The sequence below is a fragment of the Sinohyriopsis cumingii genome, chromosome 10 (assembly GCF_028554795.1).
Source record: "Sinohyriopsis cumingii isolate HCF-2022 chromosome 10, ASM2855479v2, whole genome shotgun sequence".
NCBI classification, from domain to species: Eukaryota; Metazoa; Mollusca; class Bivalvia; order Unionida; family Unionidae; genus Sinohyriopsis; species Sinohyriopsis cumingii.
In genome coordinates, this window is record NC_142970.1 from 114581935 (window position 1) to 114602393 (window position 20459).

At 36.7% G+C, this 20459-nt stretch overlaps 1 protein-coding gene across 9 annotated transcripts in view; it reads left to right on the plus strand.

Moving 5' to 3' along the window:
- Positions 1-20459, plus strand: part of LOC149791062 (tensin-3-like) — a 522379-nt gene that overhangs the window by 120439 nt on the left and 381481 nt on the right. For 4 of the 9 annotated variants that reach the window (XM_089972990.1, XM_089972991.1, XM_089972993.1 and 1 more), the window contains exon 1: positions 13115-15018. The exons of 1 other annotated variant lie outside the window; for it this stretch is intronic. In XM_089972990.1, coding sequence (XP_089829116.1) covers positions 13180-15018 — 1839 coding nt within the window. In that variant the 5' untranslated portion in view covers positions 13115-13179. Of the gene's footprint in view, positions 1-13112; positions 15019-20459 lie in introns of those variants that run through there. 4 more of the 9 variants (XM_089972988.1, XM_089972989.1, XM_089972985.1 and 1 more) reach the window with 3 other exon arrangements.

Sequence of the window (20459 nt, forward strand, 5' to 3'; positions counted from 1 at the left end):
CCTTCCATTGACCTGCTACCAATTTAGTTTCCACACAGTACAAGTTGTCCTCCCTTTACAGTTACCAAACTCTATGGAAGATTTGCACTTGGAATGAGGAAGAAACCTATTGAATTTGGACTCAAAATCTCAAAGGTGAAGATTAGTGTAACAGAAAGATCTAAAATGGTTACTGCATAAGTACTAAAATTTTCCACTATCTACAGTTACCAAATTTTATGGGAGGCTTGCACATGGGTTAATAAAGAACCATATTGATTATGGGGTCAAAAAGTCAGTGTCATTGTGATTAAAAGGAGATATTGTTTCTGTAAAATAGTGCTAATTCAACATCACAGCCATGTACCAAACATTATGGATGGCTTGTACAGTGGTAAGGAAGAAGCATGTCTATTTTGGGGTCAAAATGTCAAAGGTCAAGGTCAGTGTAACTGGAAGGTGAAATATGTTTTTTACATAATAATTTTAGTTCTACACCACAGATCAATGATTTTGGAGGGCTTGCATTTAATGTATGAAAGCTGTCAGTTTTGGTTCACAAGTTAAGGTCATTATGGCTATATCAAAATTGATTTTGCAGAATAACATTTGTTCTAGAGTGAGTTACTTAAAAGTTTTATGTGGATGGCTTGCTTAAAGGGTAATAAAAAAAGATACAGATTCTGGAGCAAAAATGTTGTATGTTACAGTCATGGCAAGTCTATGTAGACACTAATAGTTTCTGCACATTAAATTTAGGAGGTTAAGAACTTAAACTTGTACTCTTTGGTTTGCAATGGGACTTGGATTGGTTGGTTTGTAGTGGGACTGTAGGGACATGCCTGTTTTAAAACAGAAATCTATTTAAATTTGTTTCAAACACAATTTTGAGCTATTTGGACTTTGACTTATTGAGGAAAAATCCTTGTTTGCATGATTCAGTATAAACAACTTACTTGACAAATGAAATTTGGTAGTGATATTTAGGAGTTTTATCTGGTAGTGATATTTAGGAGTTATATTTGGTAGTGATATTTGCACTCATGTGTTGATAACCTGATTAGATATTCACATCATTTCATCAATTTTTCAATTTTTTACATATTTAAAACTGTTCAGACTTTGATATTTTTTGAAAAAAACACAATAGGCAAAAAAGCACTTGTTTAATTTAGTATCCATTACAGTAAAGAATGAGAATTTTAAAATATGTTGTCTTTTACATTTTTAAGTCTTGCAGGTTTTACACTTTATGGATATGAGGTCTGAAGATAAGTCAAATAATGTTGACTAATTAATTATATAACGAAAATAACTTGCAATGCTTCAAGACTTTATTTAATTTGATTTCATGAACATGTTTGCAACCTAATAGCTCCTCAAGACAGCATTTCTAAATGACAGTATTTAAATTACATTGTCAATATTACATAGCATGTCTAATACAACTTCATTTTGTTTTTATACTGTATCATGGGTAACTGGTGAAACATGACATCTGAATTTGGGGGTTGGGTTTAGTAGCCAAGAGAGAAAAGGAAATTTGTTATAAAACCTTTCAACCAAAGTCTCCATATGCAGGAGTTGATCAGATTAGACATAAGCAACAAATTCAAATTTGTACAGAGTTGCAATTCTGACAAGCAATATCCTCAATGTATATGTTACTGTTATAGCAACACCTTACCTGTATTGCAACCTGTATTGTAAACAGCCAGGACCATGCATTAACATGTTAATTTTCTTGTCATCATGTCAGAGGTGAGTCAGGTTTGCAGCAAATGTCACAATGAAGCTAGCTCCACCTAGCTCCACACTGAGTAATTATAATTGCTTGTTGTAATATTATTGTAATTTTACAAATGTACTAAATAACTTCCAAGCCATGAGATGCAAAAGAAGTAGCCATTTGTAAATGCATTTCTTCTGATACTATTCTTTTATTTCCTTTTTTCCCCTATTAATATGAAAAGGTGTTATGATATTATAAATTGTAATGCTATCATACGTGAGTTCACAAATTACCAGGTGAAAATTAATTAAGAATTTGTGTACATTTAATAAAGTTGTAAAAATTTCATAACAATTGGAAAAAACATTTCTAGAGTCTCTAAGATCTGAAATCATAAATATTTAATGTTGCAAAACTTTGAGACACTCAGTCAGACAAACTCTTTGTATATGGTCATAATTTTTGACAAGCAATTTGGCTGAACATCAACTATATGTTGCTGTGTGTGTGTGTGTGTGCATTTGAATAGTAAGCTTATATATTGATATTATATCATATAGAGACAATTATATCTTTATTCAGTTGAATAGTAAGCTCATACCTTTTTGATATGATAATACCAGGGGTACAGCCTCATAACTTTTTGATATGATAAGACCAGGGCTACATCCTCATATATTTTTGATATGATAAGACCAAGGGTACAGCCTCATACCTTTTTGATATGATAAGACCAAGGGTACAGCCTCATAACTTTTTGATATGATAAGACCAGGGCTACATCCTCATATATTTTTGATATGATATGACCAAGGGTACAGCCTCATACCTTTTTTATATGATAAGACCAAGGGTACAGCCTCATACCTTTTTGATATGATAATACCAGGGCTACATCCTCATACCCTTTTTATATGATAACACCAAGGGTACAGCCTCATATCTTTTTGATATGATAATACCAGGGGTACAGTCTCATACCTTTTTGATATGATAAGACCAGGGCTACATCCTCATATATTTTTCATATGATAAGACCAAGGGTACAGCCTCATACCTTTTTGATATGATAAGACCAAGGGTACAGCCTCATACCTTTTTGATATGATAAGACCAGGGCTACATCCTCATATATTTTTAATATGATATGACCAAGGGTACAGCCTCATAACTTTTTGATATGATAAGACCAGGGGTACAGCCTCATATCTTTTTGATATGATAATACCAAGGGTACAGCCTCATACCTTTTTGATATGATAAGACCAGGGCTACATCCTCATATATTTTTGATATGATAAGACCAAGGGTACAGCCTCATACCATTTTGATATGATAATACCAGGGGTACAGCCTCATATCTTTTTGATATGATAAGACCAGGGCTACATCCTCATACCTTTTTGATATGATGAGACCAAGGGTACAGCCTCATACCTTTTCGATATGATAATACCAAGGCTACATCCTCATACCTTTTTGATATGATAAGACCAAGGGTACAGCCTCATACCTTTTTAATATGATGAGGCCAGGGGTACAGCCTCATACCATTTTGATATGATAATACCAGGGCTACATTCTCATACCTTTTTGATATGATAAGACCAAGGGTACAGCCTCATACCTTTTCGATATAATGAGACCAGGGGTACAGCCTCATATATTTTTGATATGATAATACCAGGGCTACATCCTCATACCTTTTTGATATGATAAGACCAAGGGTACAGCCTCATACCTTTTTGATATGATGAGACCAGGGGTACAGCCTCATATCATTTTGATATGATAAGACCAGAGGTACAGCCTCATATCATTTTGATATGATAATACCAGGGCTACATCGTCATACCTTTTTGCTATGATAAGACCAAGGGTACAGCCTCATACCTTTTTGATATGATAAGGCCAAGGGTACAGTGTCATACCTTTTTGATATGATAAGACCAGGGCTACATCCTCATACCTTTTTGATATAATAAGACCAGGGCTACATCCTCATACCTTTTTGATATGATAAGACCAAGGGTACAGCCTCATACCTTTTTGATATAATAAGACCAGGGCTACATCCTCATATATTTTTGATATGATAAGACCAAGGGTACAGCCTCATACCATTTTGATATGATAATACCAGGGCTACATCCTTATACCTTTTTGATATGATAAGACCAGAGGTACAGCCTCATATTCTTTTGATATGATAATACCAGGGTTACATCCTCATACCTTTTTTATATGATAAGACCAGGGCTACATCTTCATACCTTTTTGATATGATCAGACCAGGGATACAGCCTCATACCTTTTTGATATGATAAGACCAGGGCTACATCCTCATACCTTTTTGATATGATAAGACCGAGGGTACAGCCTCATACCTTTTTGATATGATAAGACCAAGGGTACAGCCTCATACCTTTTTGATATGATAAGACCAGGGGTACAGCTTCATACCCTTTTGATATGATAAGACCAAGGGTACAGCCTCATACCTTTTTGATATAATAAGACCAGGGCTACATTCTCATATCTTTTTGATATGATAAGACCAGGGCTACATCCTCATACCTTTTTGATATGATGAGACCAGGGATACATCCTCATACCCTTTTGATATGATAAGACCAAGGGTACAGCCTCATACCTTTTTGATATAATAAGACCAGGGCTACATCCTCATATCTTTTTGATATGATAAGACCAGGGCTACATCCTCATACCTTTTTGATATGATAAGACCAAGGGTACAGCCTCATACCTTTTTGATATGATAAGACCAGGGCTACATCCTCATATCTTTTTGATATGATAAGACCAGGGCTACATCCTCATACCTTTTTGATATGATAAAATCAGGGCTACATCCTCATACCTTTTTGATATGATAAGACCAAGGGTACAGCCTCATACCTTTTTGATATGATAAGACCAGGGGTACAGCCTCATACCTTTTTGATATGATAAGACCAAGGGTACAGCCTCATACCTTTTTGATATAATAAGACCAGGGCTACATCCTCATATCTTTTTGATATGATAAGACCAGGGCTACATCCTCATACCTTTTTGATATGATAAGACCAGGGATACATCCTCATACCTTTCTGATATGATAAGACCAAGGGTACAGCCTCATACCTTTTTGATATAATAAGACCAGGGCTACATCCTCATATCTTTTTGATATGATAAGACCAGGGCTACATCCTCATACCTTTTTGATATGATAAGACCAAGGGTACAGCCTCATACCTTTTTGATATGATAAGACCAAGGGTACAGCCTCATACCTTTTTGATATAATAAGACTAGGGCTACATCCTCATATCTTTTTGATATGATAAGACCAGGGCTACCTCCTCATACCTTTGTGATATGATAAGACCAAGGGTACAGCCTCATACCTTTTTGATATGATAAGACCAGGGCTACAGCCTCATACCTTTTTGATATGATAAGACCAGGGCTACATCCTCATATCTTTTTGATATGATAAGACCAGGGCTACATCCTCATACCTTTTTGATATGATAAGACCAAGGGTACAGCCTCATACCTTTTTGATATGATAAGACCAGGGGTACAGCCTCATATCTTTTTGATATGATAAGACCAGGGATACATCCTCATACCTTTTTGATATGATAAGACCAAGGGTACAGCCTCTTACCTTTCTAATATGATAAGAACAGGACTACATCTTCATACCTTTTTGATATGATAAGACCAGGGCTACATCCTCATACCTTTTTGATATGATAAGACCAGGGCTACATCCTCATACCTTTTTGATATGATAAGACCAGGGGTACAGCCTCATATCTTTTTGATATGATAATACCAGGGGTACTGCCTCATACCTTTTTAATATGATAAGTGATAAGACCAAGGCTACATCCTCATATCTTTTTGATATGATAAGACCAGGGGTACAGCCTCATACCTTTTTGATATGATAATACCAGGGCTACATCCTCATACCTTTTTGATATGATAAGACCAAGGGTACAGCCTCATACCTTTTTGATATGATAAGACCAGGGATACAGCCTCATACCTTTTTAATATGATAATACCAGGGCTACATCCTCATACCTTTTTGATATGATAAGACCAAGGGTACAGCCTCATACCTTTTTGATATGATAAGACCAGGGGTACAGCCTCATATCGTTTTGATATGATAAGACCAGGGGTACTGCCTCATACCATTTTGATATGATAAGACCAAGGGTACAGCCTCGTACCTTTTTGATATGATAATACCAGGGGTACTGCCTCATACCTTTTTGATATGATAAGACCAGGGGTACAGCCTCATATCCTTTTGATATGATAAGACCAGGGGTACAGCCTCTTACCTTTTTGATATGATGAGACCAGGGGTACTGCCTCATACCATTTTGATATGATAAGACCAAGGGTACAGCCTCATACCTTTTTGATATGATAAGACCAGGGGTACAGCCTCATACCATTTTGATATGATAAGACCAGGGGTACAGCCTAATATCTTTTTGATATGATAATACCAGGGGTACAGCCTCATACCTTTTTGATATGATAAGACCAGGGGTACAGCCTAATATATTTTTGATATGATAAGACCAGGGGTACAGCCTCATACCTTTCTGATATGATAAGACCAGGGGTACAGCCTCATACCTTTTTGATATGATAAGACCAGGAGTACAGCCTAATATCTTTTTGATATGATAAGACCAGGGGTACAGCCTCATACCTTTCTGATATGATAAGACCAGGGGTACAGCCTCTTACCTTTTTGATATGATAAGACCAGGGGTACTGCCTCATACCATTTTGATATGATAAGACCAGGGGTACAGCCTCATACCTTTTTGATATGATAATACCAGGGGTACAGCCTCATACCTTTTTGATATGATAAGACCAGGGCTACAGCCTCATACCTTTTTGATATGATAAGACCAGGGGTACAGCCTAATATCTTTTTGATATGATAAGACCAGGGGTACAGCCTCATACCTTTTTGATATGATAAGACCAGGGGTACAGCCTCATACCTTTTTGATATGATAAGACCAGGGGTACTGCCTCATACCATTTTGATATAATAAGAGCAGGGGTACAGCCTCATACCTTTTTGATATGATAAGACCAGGGGTACTGCCTCATACCATTTTGATATGATGAGACCAGGGGTACAGCCTCATACCATTTTGATATGATAAGACCATGGGTACAGCCTCATACCATTTTGATATGATAAGACCAGGGGTACAGCCTCATACCTTTTTGATATGATGAGACCAGGGGGACAGCCTCATACAATTTTTAAAAAGTTGAGTGGGCTTGGGCTTATTATCAGAGAAAGATGTCCTAAGTGAAAATTAAGCAAGGATGTTGTAAAAATGGTGGGGTGGGTGTATCATCAGGGTCATTATTAGATAGATAAATATGTAATTAGAAAAATAATTTTCTTTTTCTTCTTTTACACTACCTTGATCTCTGTTACTGTAAGCACTGGTGTTCAGTTGTCATGACGTTTCTACCTTGATTTGTATATACCTGTCATTGGGCAGAGTGTATTATGTTATGATGTTGTCCGTCTGTCTGTTACCAGTTTTCATTTCAGTATCAAGGTACCATGCCTTATCAATAGCTTGTACAAGGGATAAGGAAGAACTGTTGCAGAATAAATTGGTTCATAAAAAGAGTTACTTGACCAAAGATTCTGGATATCTTACACTTAGCGTAATTAAGAAACCTATTGATTCTTGGGTCTCAGAAACCTATTGATTCTTGGGTCTCAAGGTCATGGTAAATATAGGGTAATCAAGTATCCTATATATTCAGGGTCAGAAGATCAAAGTCACAATCATGGTAAGTAAATTGATAAACAATGGTTTCTTCTGCACCCTAAGTTTAATTAATAGCTGCATACCTTCACCAGATTATTGAGTCACTTTTGGTCAGTGATCCCCAGAGCAGGGGCACCAACAGAATTGTTTGGTGGGGGGCAAACATGTAGTGGTCATGGATGTAGACCAGCACCTTCTTCACTTGGCAATCAGCATTAAGAGGTCAGCATTAGGACTGGTTGGCCTGGTTTTGGGATAATGTGACTGGGTGGGACATGATGCTGTGCATCTGCAGCATGATGCCCCAGTTCTAGACATCACTATAAACTGCCAGACGTCAGACATTGTAGCAATGTGACTGAGAAATTTTATTAAAGCTATGTTAAAAATCCAAATCACACACACACATGGATGTAGGCCAAAATATGTTTAGAGGTAAAATCTGGGTGCCCCCACATGGATGTAGGCCAAAATATGTTTAGAGGTAAAATCTGGGTGCCCCGCTCCCCATCTCCTATGTGCTGGCATCAATGCTCTAGAGTCAACCATGTCCAGCTAGAGTCTACATAGCTGCTATTCAATACATGGTGAGTGTATAATGTGCCTATTCATGGTAATCCTGTTAAAACTCTTAATAAGTGCATCAAATTAACCAGTGTGATGTTGGAAAACTGCAAACAACATGTCTACCTACCATATGCACTTACTCATTAAGCTACGTCAAACTGCAAACAATGAAGATCCTGAACTGCCATGGCATAATGCACCTGCAGATCCGGGTCCATGTTGTTTGTTCTTTTGATTACTCTGAACAAACTACACAGACTCAGATCTGCTGACGCATAATGTACCAACAGATATGGGTCTGTGCAGTTTGCAGTCGGACTTGACTTATAAGCAAGTATATACGTTAATCTTGTTGACTCCCTCTCAAGTGGCTCTGTGAATTTTCAAAATAGGCAGGGTCTAGTTAAACGCATAATTGATTTTTGGTTGGGATGAAAGGTGCTATGGTCATACTTTATGTAGAAGCAACAGTGCAAGACATTTCTGGTTGAACAAGAAAATACATCTTCCAATGTCTGGCATTGCATAACACATGAGGAAAATTGATCTATGAGCTTTCAAATGTAACATCATTTCTGATTGGTCAAAGCAAAAATCATAAGCTTAAACTTGAACATGAGTGACGGATGATTTCCAAGCCAGATCTGTTGATGAATAATCTGGCAACATCATCTGAAATATTTACTATATAGCGAGCAATATATATGGACAACAACTGAACCTGTGTATTTAATGTATACACTTGCTTAATAATTGGGTCCCACTACAAACAACATAGACCTTAGTCTGCCTTCATATGATTCACAGGCAGATCAGGGTCTATGTTGTGTGTTCTACTGATTATTCCTAACAAACTGCATGGACCTAGGTCTGCTGGCAGATCTGGGTCTGTGCAGTCTGCAGTTGTTAATTAAGATACATGTTAGTATAAATTCTTCACATATTCAGTCCGAATATTCACATATTCAGACCCAATATTCACACATTCAGTCCCAATATTCACATATTCAGTCCCAATAGTCACATATTCAGTCCCAATAGTCACATATTCAGACCCAATATTCACACATTCAGTCCCAGTATTCACATATTCAGTCAATATATTCACATATTCAGTCCCAATATTCACATATTCAGTCAATATATTCATGTATTCAGTCCCAGTATTCACATATTCAGTCAATATATTCACATATTCAGTCCCAATATTCACATATTCAGTCAATATATTCACATATTCAGTCCCAGTATTCTCTCCCAGTAAAATGTTGGCTACGTGTAACGCCTTGTACATTATTTTGAGGGGTTATTTCAAGATTAAGGTATTTTGTCAAGATTTTCATGTTTTAAACTTGTGTTTGGTTGTTTTAACATGTGCCAACTAAAACAGTGTTCAATGTAAAAATAAATGTTTGGAAATGTTATCATTAAAGTAAATTCTAACATGGTTCACCAGTCCAAGTATTCTAGGTTTCTTAATGTCAGAGTCAGTCATAATGATTTGTCATTGTCCCAAAAAAAACTGAACCAGCATAAAATTAGTAACAAAATTTTAACGCTTAAATGTACCTCCCCCTCTCCTTCCCCATCCCCCAATTTATAACACATACATGCTGGATGATGTATCACACTATATTGAGTGTCTTTACAGTGAGAGGCTGCTGTGATATATTAACATTTTATATGACATAGCTGTTTTTATTCATCATCTGAAAATGTCTACTTGCTGGGTCTGAAAAGAAAATATATTTAATTTTCAAAGTGGCTTTGTTTGAATTGTGTTTTATATTGGATTAGATTCCTTTGATGTGCTCTGCCAAAGAGATATAACTGAATCTTCATTTGATTTACCTTTGTTTTCCCTCAAGTTTAGAAGCGAAACTTATTTGCTTTTGGTGGATCTGAGTGGTTTTAATTATATGCTGTAAATATGCCCATGATGCACTGTAATTATTAGCTTTAAGTTGGCAGATTGATGAGTATGCGGACAATTTATCTCGTAATTCCAGCATTAGAGGTACACATGTTTTGGATGAAGTGCTAAATTCTGTTTTTTTAAAGATGAAAGGAATTTTTGGTATGATTGGATTTTAATGTTACAAAATGTTATGTGTATATATATATATATATATATATATATATATATATATATATATATATATATATATATATATATATATATATATATATATATATATATATATAGATATATATATATATAGATATATGCACAAGCACACACACACATCACTCATTATAATGCTGTTCATAGGAGTCATAGAGTATACCACTTATAGTGGGACATCCTTATAATGAAGATGATACATTGCTCCCTCCTTATGACACTGCCCCTGGGAACCATACAGTGTACTCTCTTGTAGTGAGATTTCTTTATAATTATGTTTGATAAATCATCCCTCGTTATCATGCTGTCCAAAGAAGTACATGACATACTTTGACTATGCATGCTAGTATGTAAACTTTGACTACCACTTAACAAAATGGGATTCATGACTGACAATATTCACCTTATAACAGAAAATGTGCTATATTGAGGGGTATTATACAGAGGGAATTCTTTATTAAGCTAAATAGTCATTTGATTCATATTGATATAAATTTGGAAAATTTAATATATTAGTCTTCCCACTGCCAGAAGCTGTGATGTCTCAGGTTAGTATTCTTGACTTGCAGCCAGAATGGTGCAGGTCTGATTCCACCATCTGATGATCAGCCCACTGGTTGCCATATTGTGTTCCTGGAACATTTTGTTTTCTTTTTTGTTCTTTGAAACACAGTAAGCTACTAATCTTGTTGCAGCCAATGAAGCCAAACATTCCATCTGCACAAAGCATACAGTTCAAATTTACATGATAATGAAATGACAGTGAAATGCGTCTTGGGCAGACACCACTGGAAGGTGTGAAAAATTGAGATTATAAGACAAGTTGTTTCTTAACAAAGGTTTATTCTACAATAATTTTTTCTAAGCAACATTGATCAAGCTGCTGTGTAATAGAGGTGATCATTAAAATATGTGTCTTGTCTGTCTGTCTGTCTGTCTGTATGTCTGTCTGTATGTATGTATGTATGTATGTATGTATGTATGTATGTATGTATGTATGTATGTATGTATGTATGTATGTATGTGTGTATGTATGTATGTATGTATGTATGTATGTATGTATGTATGTATGTATGTATGTATGTATGCATGGATGGATGGTTTATGTAGGTATGGTTGTATGTATGGTTGTATGTAAGACATGGATTAATGGATTAATAATGGATTATTTAGATCAGAACTCTATATATTAATCTAATTTAATCCCATATTTGAGAGTAATTGCATTCTTTGACATTCCATGAGATATTTTGTGAACATACCAAAATACACTCTTGCAATACAAGACTGAGTAGTACAAATCAGGGTGTTAATCTTGTTAGCCTAAAACAGCCTAAAACAGCCTACTGAACACTCCAAACAGGCTACAGCTAAGTTGTTGTTGTTATTGTTGGGTTTAACACCATTTTTCAGCACATGATAGGCTATGCATGGCGGCCAGTATTAATGGTGGAGGAAGAACCCAGGAAAACCCCAGGAGGAACCACTGACCCACAAGAAGCTACTGGCAAGCTTTCTCACATACCCACACTATCTGAATCCTAGACTCGAACCCATGCAGACAGAGATGAGATGGCAGTGATCCACAATGGAGAATGCATTAGACCATTTGGCCACTCGGGGTCCTTACAACTAAGTCACTTGATTATATGGCTGTACAAGTGTTCTAGCTATCGACCTCAAGTACTATTGTATGAAACATCCGTAACTTGGCCTGAGTGCATGTTTATAAAGATTAAATGCACCATAATAAAAAAGGACTGTTCTAACAGATGGATTAATAAGAGACCTGGCCTAAATGTTTAAAATTAAATTGTTGTTCATAATTTTAAAACATTAAAAAAAAATATTGTATTTTAGTCAAAATATATGCATCAGTGATGCATACTTGCTGTTTATCTAGCACTCCTTTAAGATCAATCATAGACAATTGATATTTATATTTATAGTTAGGTAAACAGGGACACTGATATTTATTATTTCAAAACTAATAAAACACATATATACATGCAGAGTTAAGGAGATTCAATTTAAAATAATTGCAAGGATTGGAGAAGTTTTATTTGGGGAGTGGAAAAGGTTGTTTATGAAATTTCACCTTAAAACACCTAGCTGCCTTGGTAGTTAGACAGCTGATAGTAATAAGGGGGAGGGGGCTATTGCTGAACTGAAGGGAAAGATAAAACAGTTGAGAAGGGGAATACTGTAACTTGTTGATACTTTAGATATCTGCATTGTACCAATTAGATTTAAAATTGAAGGTCACTGTTTCAGGTTTCACATGTGTTCTAAGCAATGAACCCAGACTTGGTATATGCATTTTCCTCAATGAAAATGTAATGATAATGGAGTATTTGTAATGATAATGGAGTATTTGTAATGATAATGGAGTATTGGAGTATTTGTAATGATAATGGAGTATTTGTAGACTAGAGATACTTTTTTGTTTTAAGTTTTCCAAGCCTAGCTGGTTGGGGGATGTGGGCTGTAAAATTGCTGCAATAATTTGAGGATGTCATGATTAACTGTGCTGACTGATCTAATAGCAGAGGTTGGTGGGATGAAACTGAATTTATTTCCAGGCACACTCTGTGGGGAAGTATACTACAGTGTTAAAGTTAACCTGTTTATCTCTTTACCAGTGCTGGACTTGCACTGCCTCCTACAGTGAAGAGCCAGCAGAGAAAATCTAAATTCAACTCTCAGATCAACTTTGCTTTTTCACCTGTACCTGGGTTTGACAGGCTGTGTTAAATTGTTGCTTTCCTGCTTCTTTAGTTGCATCACTAGCTGGCACTATGCCGTTAACTTGTCTTCCACAATATGTTTTGAAACAGGAAACAGTTTTGTGGGGGCTATTCTATTCTCGCAGTTTGAAGGCTGAGTGCCTAATATAACCATACAGAAACCATGCTGCTGGAGCCATGTTAAAATTTGTTTCGACTAAATCCACCCGGAATAAACCAGGTGGACTTTCGCGACCTCAGGAGAGGTCAAACACACAGTACCTTCAGGACCACAAATCTGAACCTGACCGATATGTAGCTTCCAGGCCAGGTGGATTAATGACACACCACTTGCATCCACAGGAAAGAGGATATGCTATACCTGGGCAAACTGGACAACAGGTCAGAGTGACACCCCTTGATTATTCAAGTAGGGGTTCTGTTTCCATGGTAAACCATGTGCCTGAAGGCAGAGGTCATGGAGGGGGTATGAGATCAAGTGCTTCAATTGCAAAAGAGCATGAGATTATTCAGCCACGTGGAAGATCATCAAGTGTATTTTCAAGAGAAAATGTATATGACAATGCAATACCAATATCTCCAATCTTATCAATAGATGGTAGAAATGTTCATTTAGCAAAACCTGGGCAATCTGGCCAGTATCTACATAATGGCCCAATGGCTGAAAATATTCCAGACTATGATGTACTGACTGATTCTCAGCCCCCTCCACAACGTACCTTACATCTCAAGCCTCCCATTGTACCACATAGGACTCGTCACGTGCATATGGGAAGAGGGACGCATGGTTTAGCCATGTGTGAAGATGGAATAAATCTGCGACCTGGAATTTCTTACAGTCAAAGTATGGCACATCAAAGAACACGTAGCCCTGTATCTCATCGCAGTCCCTTGTTCAGAGACGTACACCATGTTACATGGGACCCTGGAATTGTTAATGGAACTTGTCAGGTACCAGCCTCTGTAAAGTTAGATCATGGTGGACTTGAGAAGAAAAAGAGAAGTCCACTAAGGGAAGAGAGAGGTATACTTGGAATACCAAAATTTCCTGTGGATGATTCACAGTTTGAAAAGTCAGCAGATCAATTCACTGGCGATACCAAAGATGAACATTTTACGGCTATTTCAACTTCCCCACCAGGGGGTACTGAGGTGAAAAAGTCAAAGATAAATCCTAATGTGACAATCATTCGACCGAAAGTTCGTTATTCACACTTGACATATGTAACTCAACCCATGGAATATACACCTGTAGGTGTACCACTGGGCCATGAGTACATCATGTACCATCCTGGATCTACTTTAAGTAATAGAGATCATATATCATTTGGACCGGGGTCAGGTTTCCATGACAACAGGGTCACCCCAACAGGTACTGCTTCTATTTCAGATGGGTCTAATATAATTACTAACACCACTGTGCCCCCTTCAGTATATGGAATTCCTTCTGAAAAAAGTGAGGATGTAAACAATTTATATAGGTCACCTTATAGCCAACCACAGTCACCTATCTCAAGCTTTCAGCCAACAAGCAGTGATTCATATTCAGCTACTAGAGATCATATGGATGGATTACACTACTATCCTGACTCTTACCCACAATGCATCCCACCTGAGACCTTTGACACTTTTGTGACCTTGGGTCATCCAGTGCCATCCTACACCACAGATGAACCTTTCACTCATAATGGAGGACCAAATGCAACTAGTACACCAATGTCGACATTACCAAAGCGCCCAGGCTCTGCGTATGACACTCCTTTAAGTGTACAGGATTCAGCCTATGACAACATCCAAGGTCAAACACAAATTCATGAAATTCCTGTGTCTGTTTATCCAACATATAGAGAAAAGTGTTCGTATAGAGAATACGATTCCATGGATGATGACGAGGTGTTCAGAGATGCTGATCTTGTAGCACCACTTCCTGGACCAAGTGTGCTTGCTGAAGACGGAATGAACAAGTCAGCACGTAGAAGTTTGGATAAATATTTCCAGGAGGCTGCAGAGAGAGATGTGAGTATGGATGTTTAAGTATCCATTCTTAATATACTTAACTCCTGATATATTAAACTCTGTTTAAAAAGAACAGTTCAAATCCAGATCTGCCTTTGGGTAATGTACCAGCAGATAAATGGAAAGAACAGTTCAGTCCCAGATGTGTTATTATGTAATATACTTGCAGATCTGGATCTGTTTGCAGATGAACAAGTTGCTCCCCACCTTTTTTCCTGACACCATTAGTCATTTCAGAAAAAAAGGCAGAGAACAGCTTGTTTTCTGAGCCTGTGTGCTGTTCGCGATAAATTATAAATGTAATAAAAGCATAGACTCTGATACACTGGTACATCATGTAATGGCATATCTTGGATGTGTATTACTATCAAGACTCACACCCATGTGGACACAGGTGAAATGTGATTGATCACCTTAGACCACTCAGCTGCATTGTGCCTGGTGCCCCAGGGACTAAATGAAAGTACATGTACAGTATATAGATTTCCATTCTTTTTACAGTTACTTGTTTGAGAGGAAGAATGCTTATTAATGGAATAACTCTTATAAATTACTTTAATTTTCATGTGTGCGTGAAACTATCAGCAGATGAAATAGCTTAACATTGCATATTGTTACAAGCAAGGGGCTTTACTTGACTGAGCAGTTGTCAAACCCTGGCATGATTCCTGCCACTAGAAATCAGAAGTTTACCCCAAATTTCCAAAGACTTCTATACAACTTCAGTTGTAAATTAGAAAGCCCAACATGTCTGTTTTAAATATAACTTTTTTACTCTAATTAATGCAAGACCACAGGTAAAACCACCTGCCAAATATCTATCAACTGCACATCTGCATGGTTTCTCTTCAGCAGGTTTCCTTACATCCAGCCGTTCACACCTTAGAAACTATAAGAGTATCCCCTAACAGTGGGAACTATTTTAACTCTGCCACCTCAGGCCAGTCAATGTATGCTTTCCAGGCACATTTTGCCAATACAACTGCACCACATTTGCCACCATGGCAACATAAACAGTATCTGCCAAGTCCCTTCTTATTTATTCCTTTCTGTAATTTACTGGTTTCCTACCATAAATACTGCCACTGCAGTCACACCACCAATGTACACCACTAGATTTTAATATGGACTATCTTACTCAGGGACATTCATTCGGTTTTGGCCTGAATTCACTACTAGTGAACTATGGCATCATGGAAACTCACTAACACTTCACTCCGTGACGTTTGCTCCTAGTAATTGCCTAATTATTTCGGGGTAAGGATATTTCCATTGCGCCAAATTTCAATAATCACACAAGTAATCACACAAATCTAAGAATCCTTAAAACGGTCGCTATAACCAAATGCGCATACTCCAACTTTATTACAGTATTTTAAAAATTTAATTTAAAACAATGATTTTCCTCTCTATATTTCAAGCTGCATATTCAAAAATGTTTTTCTCATCTGTTTCAATAAATAGCCTGTAGATGACCAAAGGTCAGTCATACACCCCATGTACTTGAACACAGTATACCTATCAAAGAAGGTCAGTCATACACCCCAGGTACTTGAACATAGTGTACCTATCAAACAAAGTCAGTCATACACCCCAGGTACTTGAACACAGTATACCTATCAAAGAAGATGAGTCATACAGCCCATGTGCTTGAACAAAGTACACCTAGCAAAGAAGGTCAGTCATACACCCCAGGTATTTGAACACAGTATACCTATCAAAGAAGGTCAGTCATAAACCCCACATAGTAGATTTATTTTAGATATAGCTTCATTTTTGATTATTAGAATTTTTCCTAAACTCAGAGCATAATATCTTGAATATCTTAGAGTTCTAACTTTTGGCAATATCACACTGCCTTCATATATCACACTGCCTTCATATATCACACTTCCTTCACATATCACACTTCCTTCATATATCACACTGCCTTCATATATCACACTTCCTTCATATATCACACTGCCTTCATCAGTGACAACTGTTGATCATGTGACTTATGCTCTGAATAAAGGAAAAAGACTAATAATCATTCATTATCCAGTCAAGGAAGCAACCTTTTCAGTTGTATCTTCATTACTGGTTTGTTGTTTGCTTTGGTTCTTTTCCCTGAAATTTGACTTTATCTTCTTATCTTTTCTCCTTCCTGATTTTTTTTCATATATTGAAATCACCACGTTTATAGCAACTATTGTTGACCAGAGCTTGTCATATTTCCTGCACATAAAGATACCATCAGATTCACTCTCATGAAATGGTGTAAAGAGAATCTTTCAGGAAGAGAGTAATATTCAGTGTTTATTTGAAGATAAAAAGCAATAACCTACTACAGCCCTTGTATTTTCCCATCATTCCATCCAAGTGTTTTATCAGCCTGATAGATAAAGATGTTCATTTATTTCATGCTAATCTTCAGTACAACTTAGTGATTGACTGCACATGTTGCAGCCATTATAGGTGTGGAACTCATTTTGATGGGCAACCAACACAATCACCATTTTTAGGTGGGTTGTGGTGCAGGTGTGTTTTAAGGCAATTTTAACATATTTATTGGGTATACATACTGAAGAAATGGGAGTTAAGTGCCTTATCCAAAGACACATCGAGGCAGCTGGCTTAGGATGACTTGTGTGGGTATCAAACTCACTGCTCTTGGATTGTGAGTCTGTTGCTCTACTAACTTAACTATAGTGACCCAACCTTTTATGAAAAGTGACAGGCAAACTAAGTGCATGGATGTAAAATTCAGTGATTCCTCTTTCTATTCATAAGAGCTATTGAAGTGTACTGTGTTTTGGAAGAGGAAGCCTTATATTTGGGTATATGATAAATGCAGTACTTCCTCATTATAGCACTTACCATGAGGGTCATTGAATATACCACTTCATAGTGAGTTTGCGTCATACAGCACTCCTTCATTATAATACTGTCTCTGGGAGTCGTGGAGCATACCATGTTATAGAGAAACTACATTATTCAGCATTCCCTTATTATAATGTTGTCCATGGAAACTACATAGTATACTGCCATACAATTAATCTGCCATATACAGCAATCCCTCATCATAATGTTGTCTATGGGAGCCATGGAGTATATCAATTAATAGTAAAACTGCCATATACAGTATTCCCTCATTCTAATCATATATATGGGTATTATTGAGCATACTGCCTTACAATGAGAACACCTTATAATGAAGTAAATTATATATGTAATTTTACTTACACATAATGAAATGGGATCCATGACCATACCTGCCTTATAAAAAGAACTGCATTACAATGAAGGGTATTATAGTGAGACTGCCTTATAAAAGTACATGTGCTATGATGAGGGATCTTATAGTCAGGGAGTACTGTAGTAATATATGCTTTATTATAATTCAGTTTCAGGTATTGCACAGTACTGTTATGAATAATCCCCTTGACCAAAATTACAGAAATTAGAAAACAATGAAAATATTTTTCAAAAATTTATTAACATTCATTAGCTGATAAATGTATATGAAAACCACTGTACTTGAATTGGTCTGTAAAATGAAGGATAGCATAGATTGAAAGAAAATAACTAAGAAGCTTGTATTATATCTTCATTTCCCTTTTAAAAATGGTTTAACAAAATTAATGAATACCATGAAGTTGAAGAAGTATATTTAATTTACATAACTAAAATTATTATGACACATTTTATTCAATTCTTGTTTATTTTCTCCTACTTCATCTACACACATACAAGCATCGATCAAGACTTTGAAAATTCTTGCTATACTGCAGTTTGGTATATAACACAGTAAGCAGTTTTGAATAGTGTGTTTCTTTACATTTTTACAGACACATTTTCCAGTATTTATAGAATTTTATTTGTATCATCCTTGCTATATAATGTAATTGGCATTTGTAGCTCTCAACTGCCACATTGTACCAAGGGCAAGCTGCAATGGAATCCATGACCATATCATTGTTATAGTACAGAATGGAATCCATGACCATATCATTGTTACAGTACAGAATGGAATCCATGACCGTATCATTGTTATAGTACAGAATGGAATCCATGACCGTATCATTGTTATAGTACAGAATGGAATCCATAATCCATGACCGTATCATTGTTACAGTACAGAATGGAATCCAGGACCATATCATTGTTATAGTACAGAATGGAATCCATGACCGTATCATTGTTACAGTACAGAATGGAATCCATGACCATATCATTGTTACAGTACAGAATGGAATCCATGACCATATCATTGTTACAGTACAGAATGGAATCCATGACCGTATCATTGTTACAGTACAGAATGGAATCCATGACCGTATCATTGTTACAGTACAGAATGGAATCCATGACCGTATCATTGTTACAGTACAAAATGGAATCCATGACCGTATCATTGTTACAGTACAGAATGGAATCCATGACCGTATCATTGTTACAGTACAGAATGGAATCCATGACCGTATCATTGTTACAGTACAGAATGGAATCCATGACCGTATCATTGTTACAGTACAGAATGGAATCCAGGACCGTGTCATTGTTACAGTACAGAATGGAATCCAGGACCGTATCATTGTTACAGTACAGAATGGAATCCAGGACCGTATCATTGTTACAGTACAGAATGGAATCCAGGACCGTATCATTGTTACAGTACAGAATGGAATCCATGACCATATCATTGTTACAGTACAGAATGGAATCCATGACCATATCATTGTTACAGTACAGAATGGAATCCATGACCATATCATTGTTACAGTACAGAATGGAATCCATGACCATATCATTGTTACAGTACAGAATGGAATCCAGGACCGTATCATTGTTACAGTACAGAATGGAATCCATGACCGTATCATTGTTACAGTACAGAATGGAATCCATGACCATATCATTGTTACAGTACAGAATGGAATCCAGGACCGTATCATTGTTACAGTACAGAATGGAATCCATGACCGTATCATTGTTACAGTACAGAATGGAATCCAGGACCGTATCATTGTTACAGTACAGAATGGAATCCATGACCGTATCATTGTTACAGTACAGAATGGAATCCAGGACCGTGTCATTGTTACAGTACAGAATGGAATCCAGGACCGTATCATTGTTACAGTACAGAATGGAATCCAGGACCGTATCATTGTTACAGTACAGAATGGAATCCAGGACCGTATCATTGTTACAGTACAGAATGGAATCCATGACCATATCATTGTTACAGTACAGAATGGAATCCATGACCATATCATTGTTACAGTACAGAATGGAATCCATGACCATATCATTGTTACAGTACAGAATGGAATCCATGACCATATCATTGTTACAGTACAGAATGGAATCCAGGACCGTATCATTGTTACAGTACAGAATGGAATCCATGACCGTATCATTGTTACAGTACAGAATGGAATCCATGACCATATCAT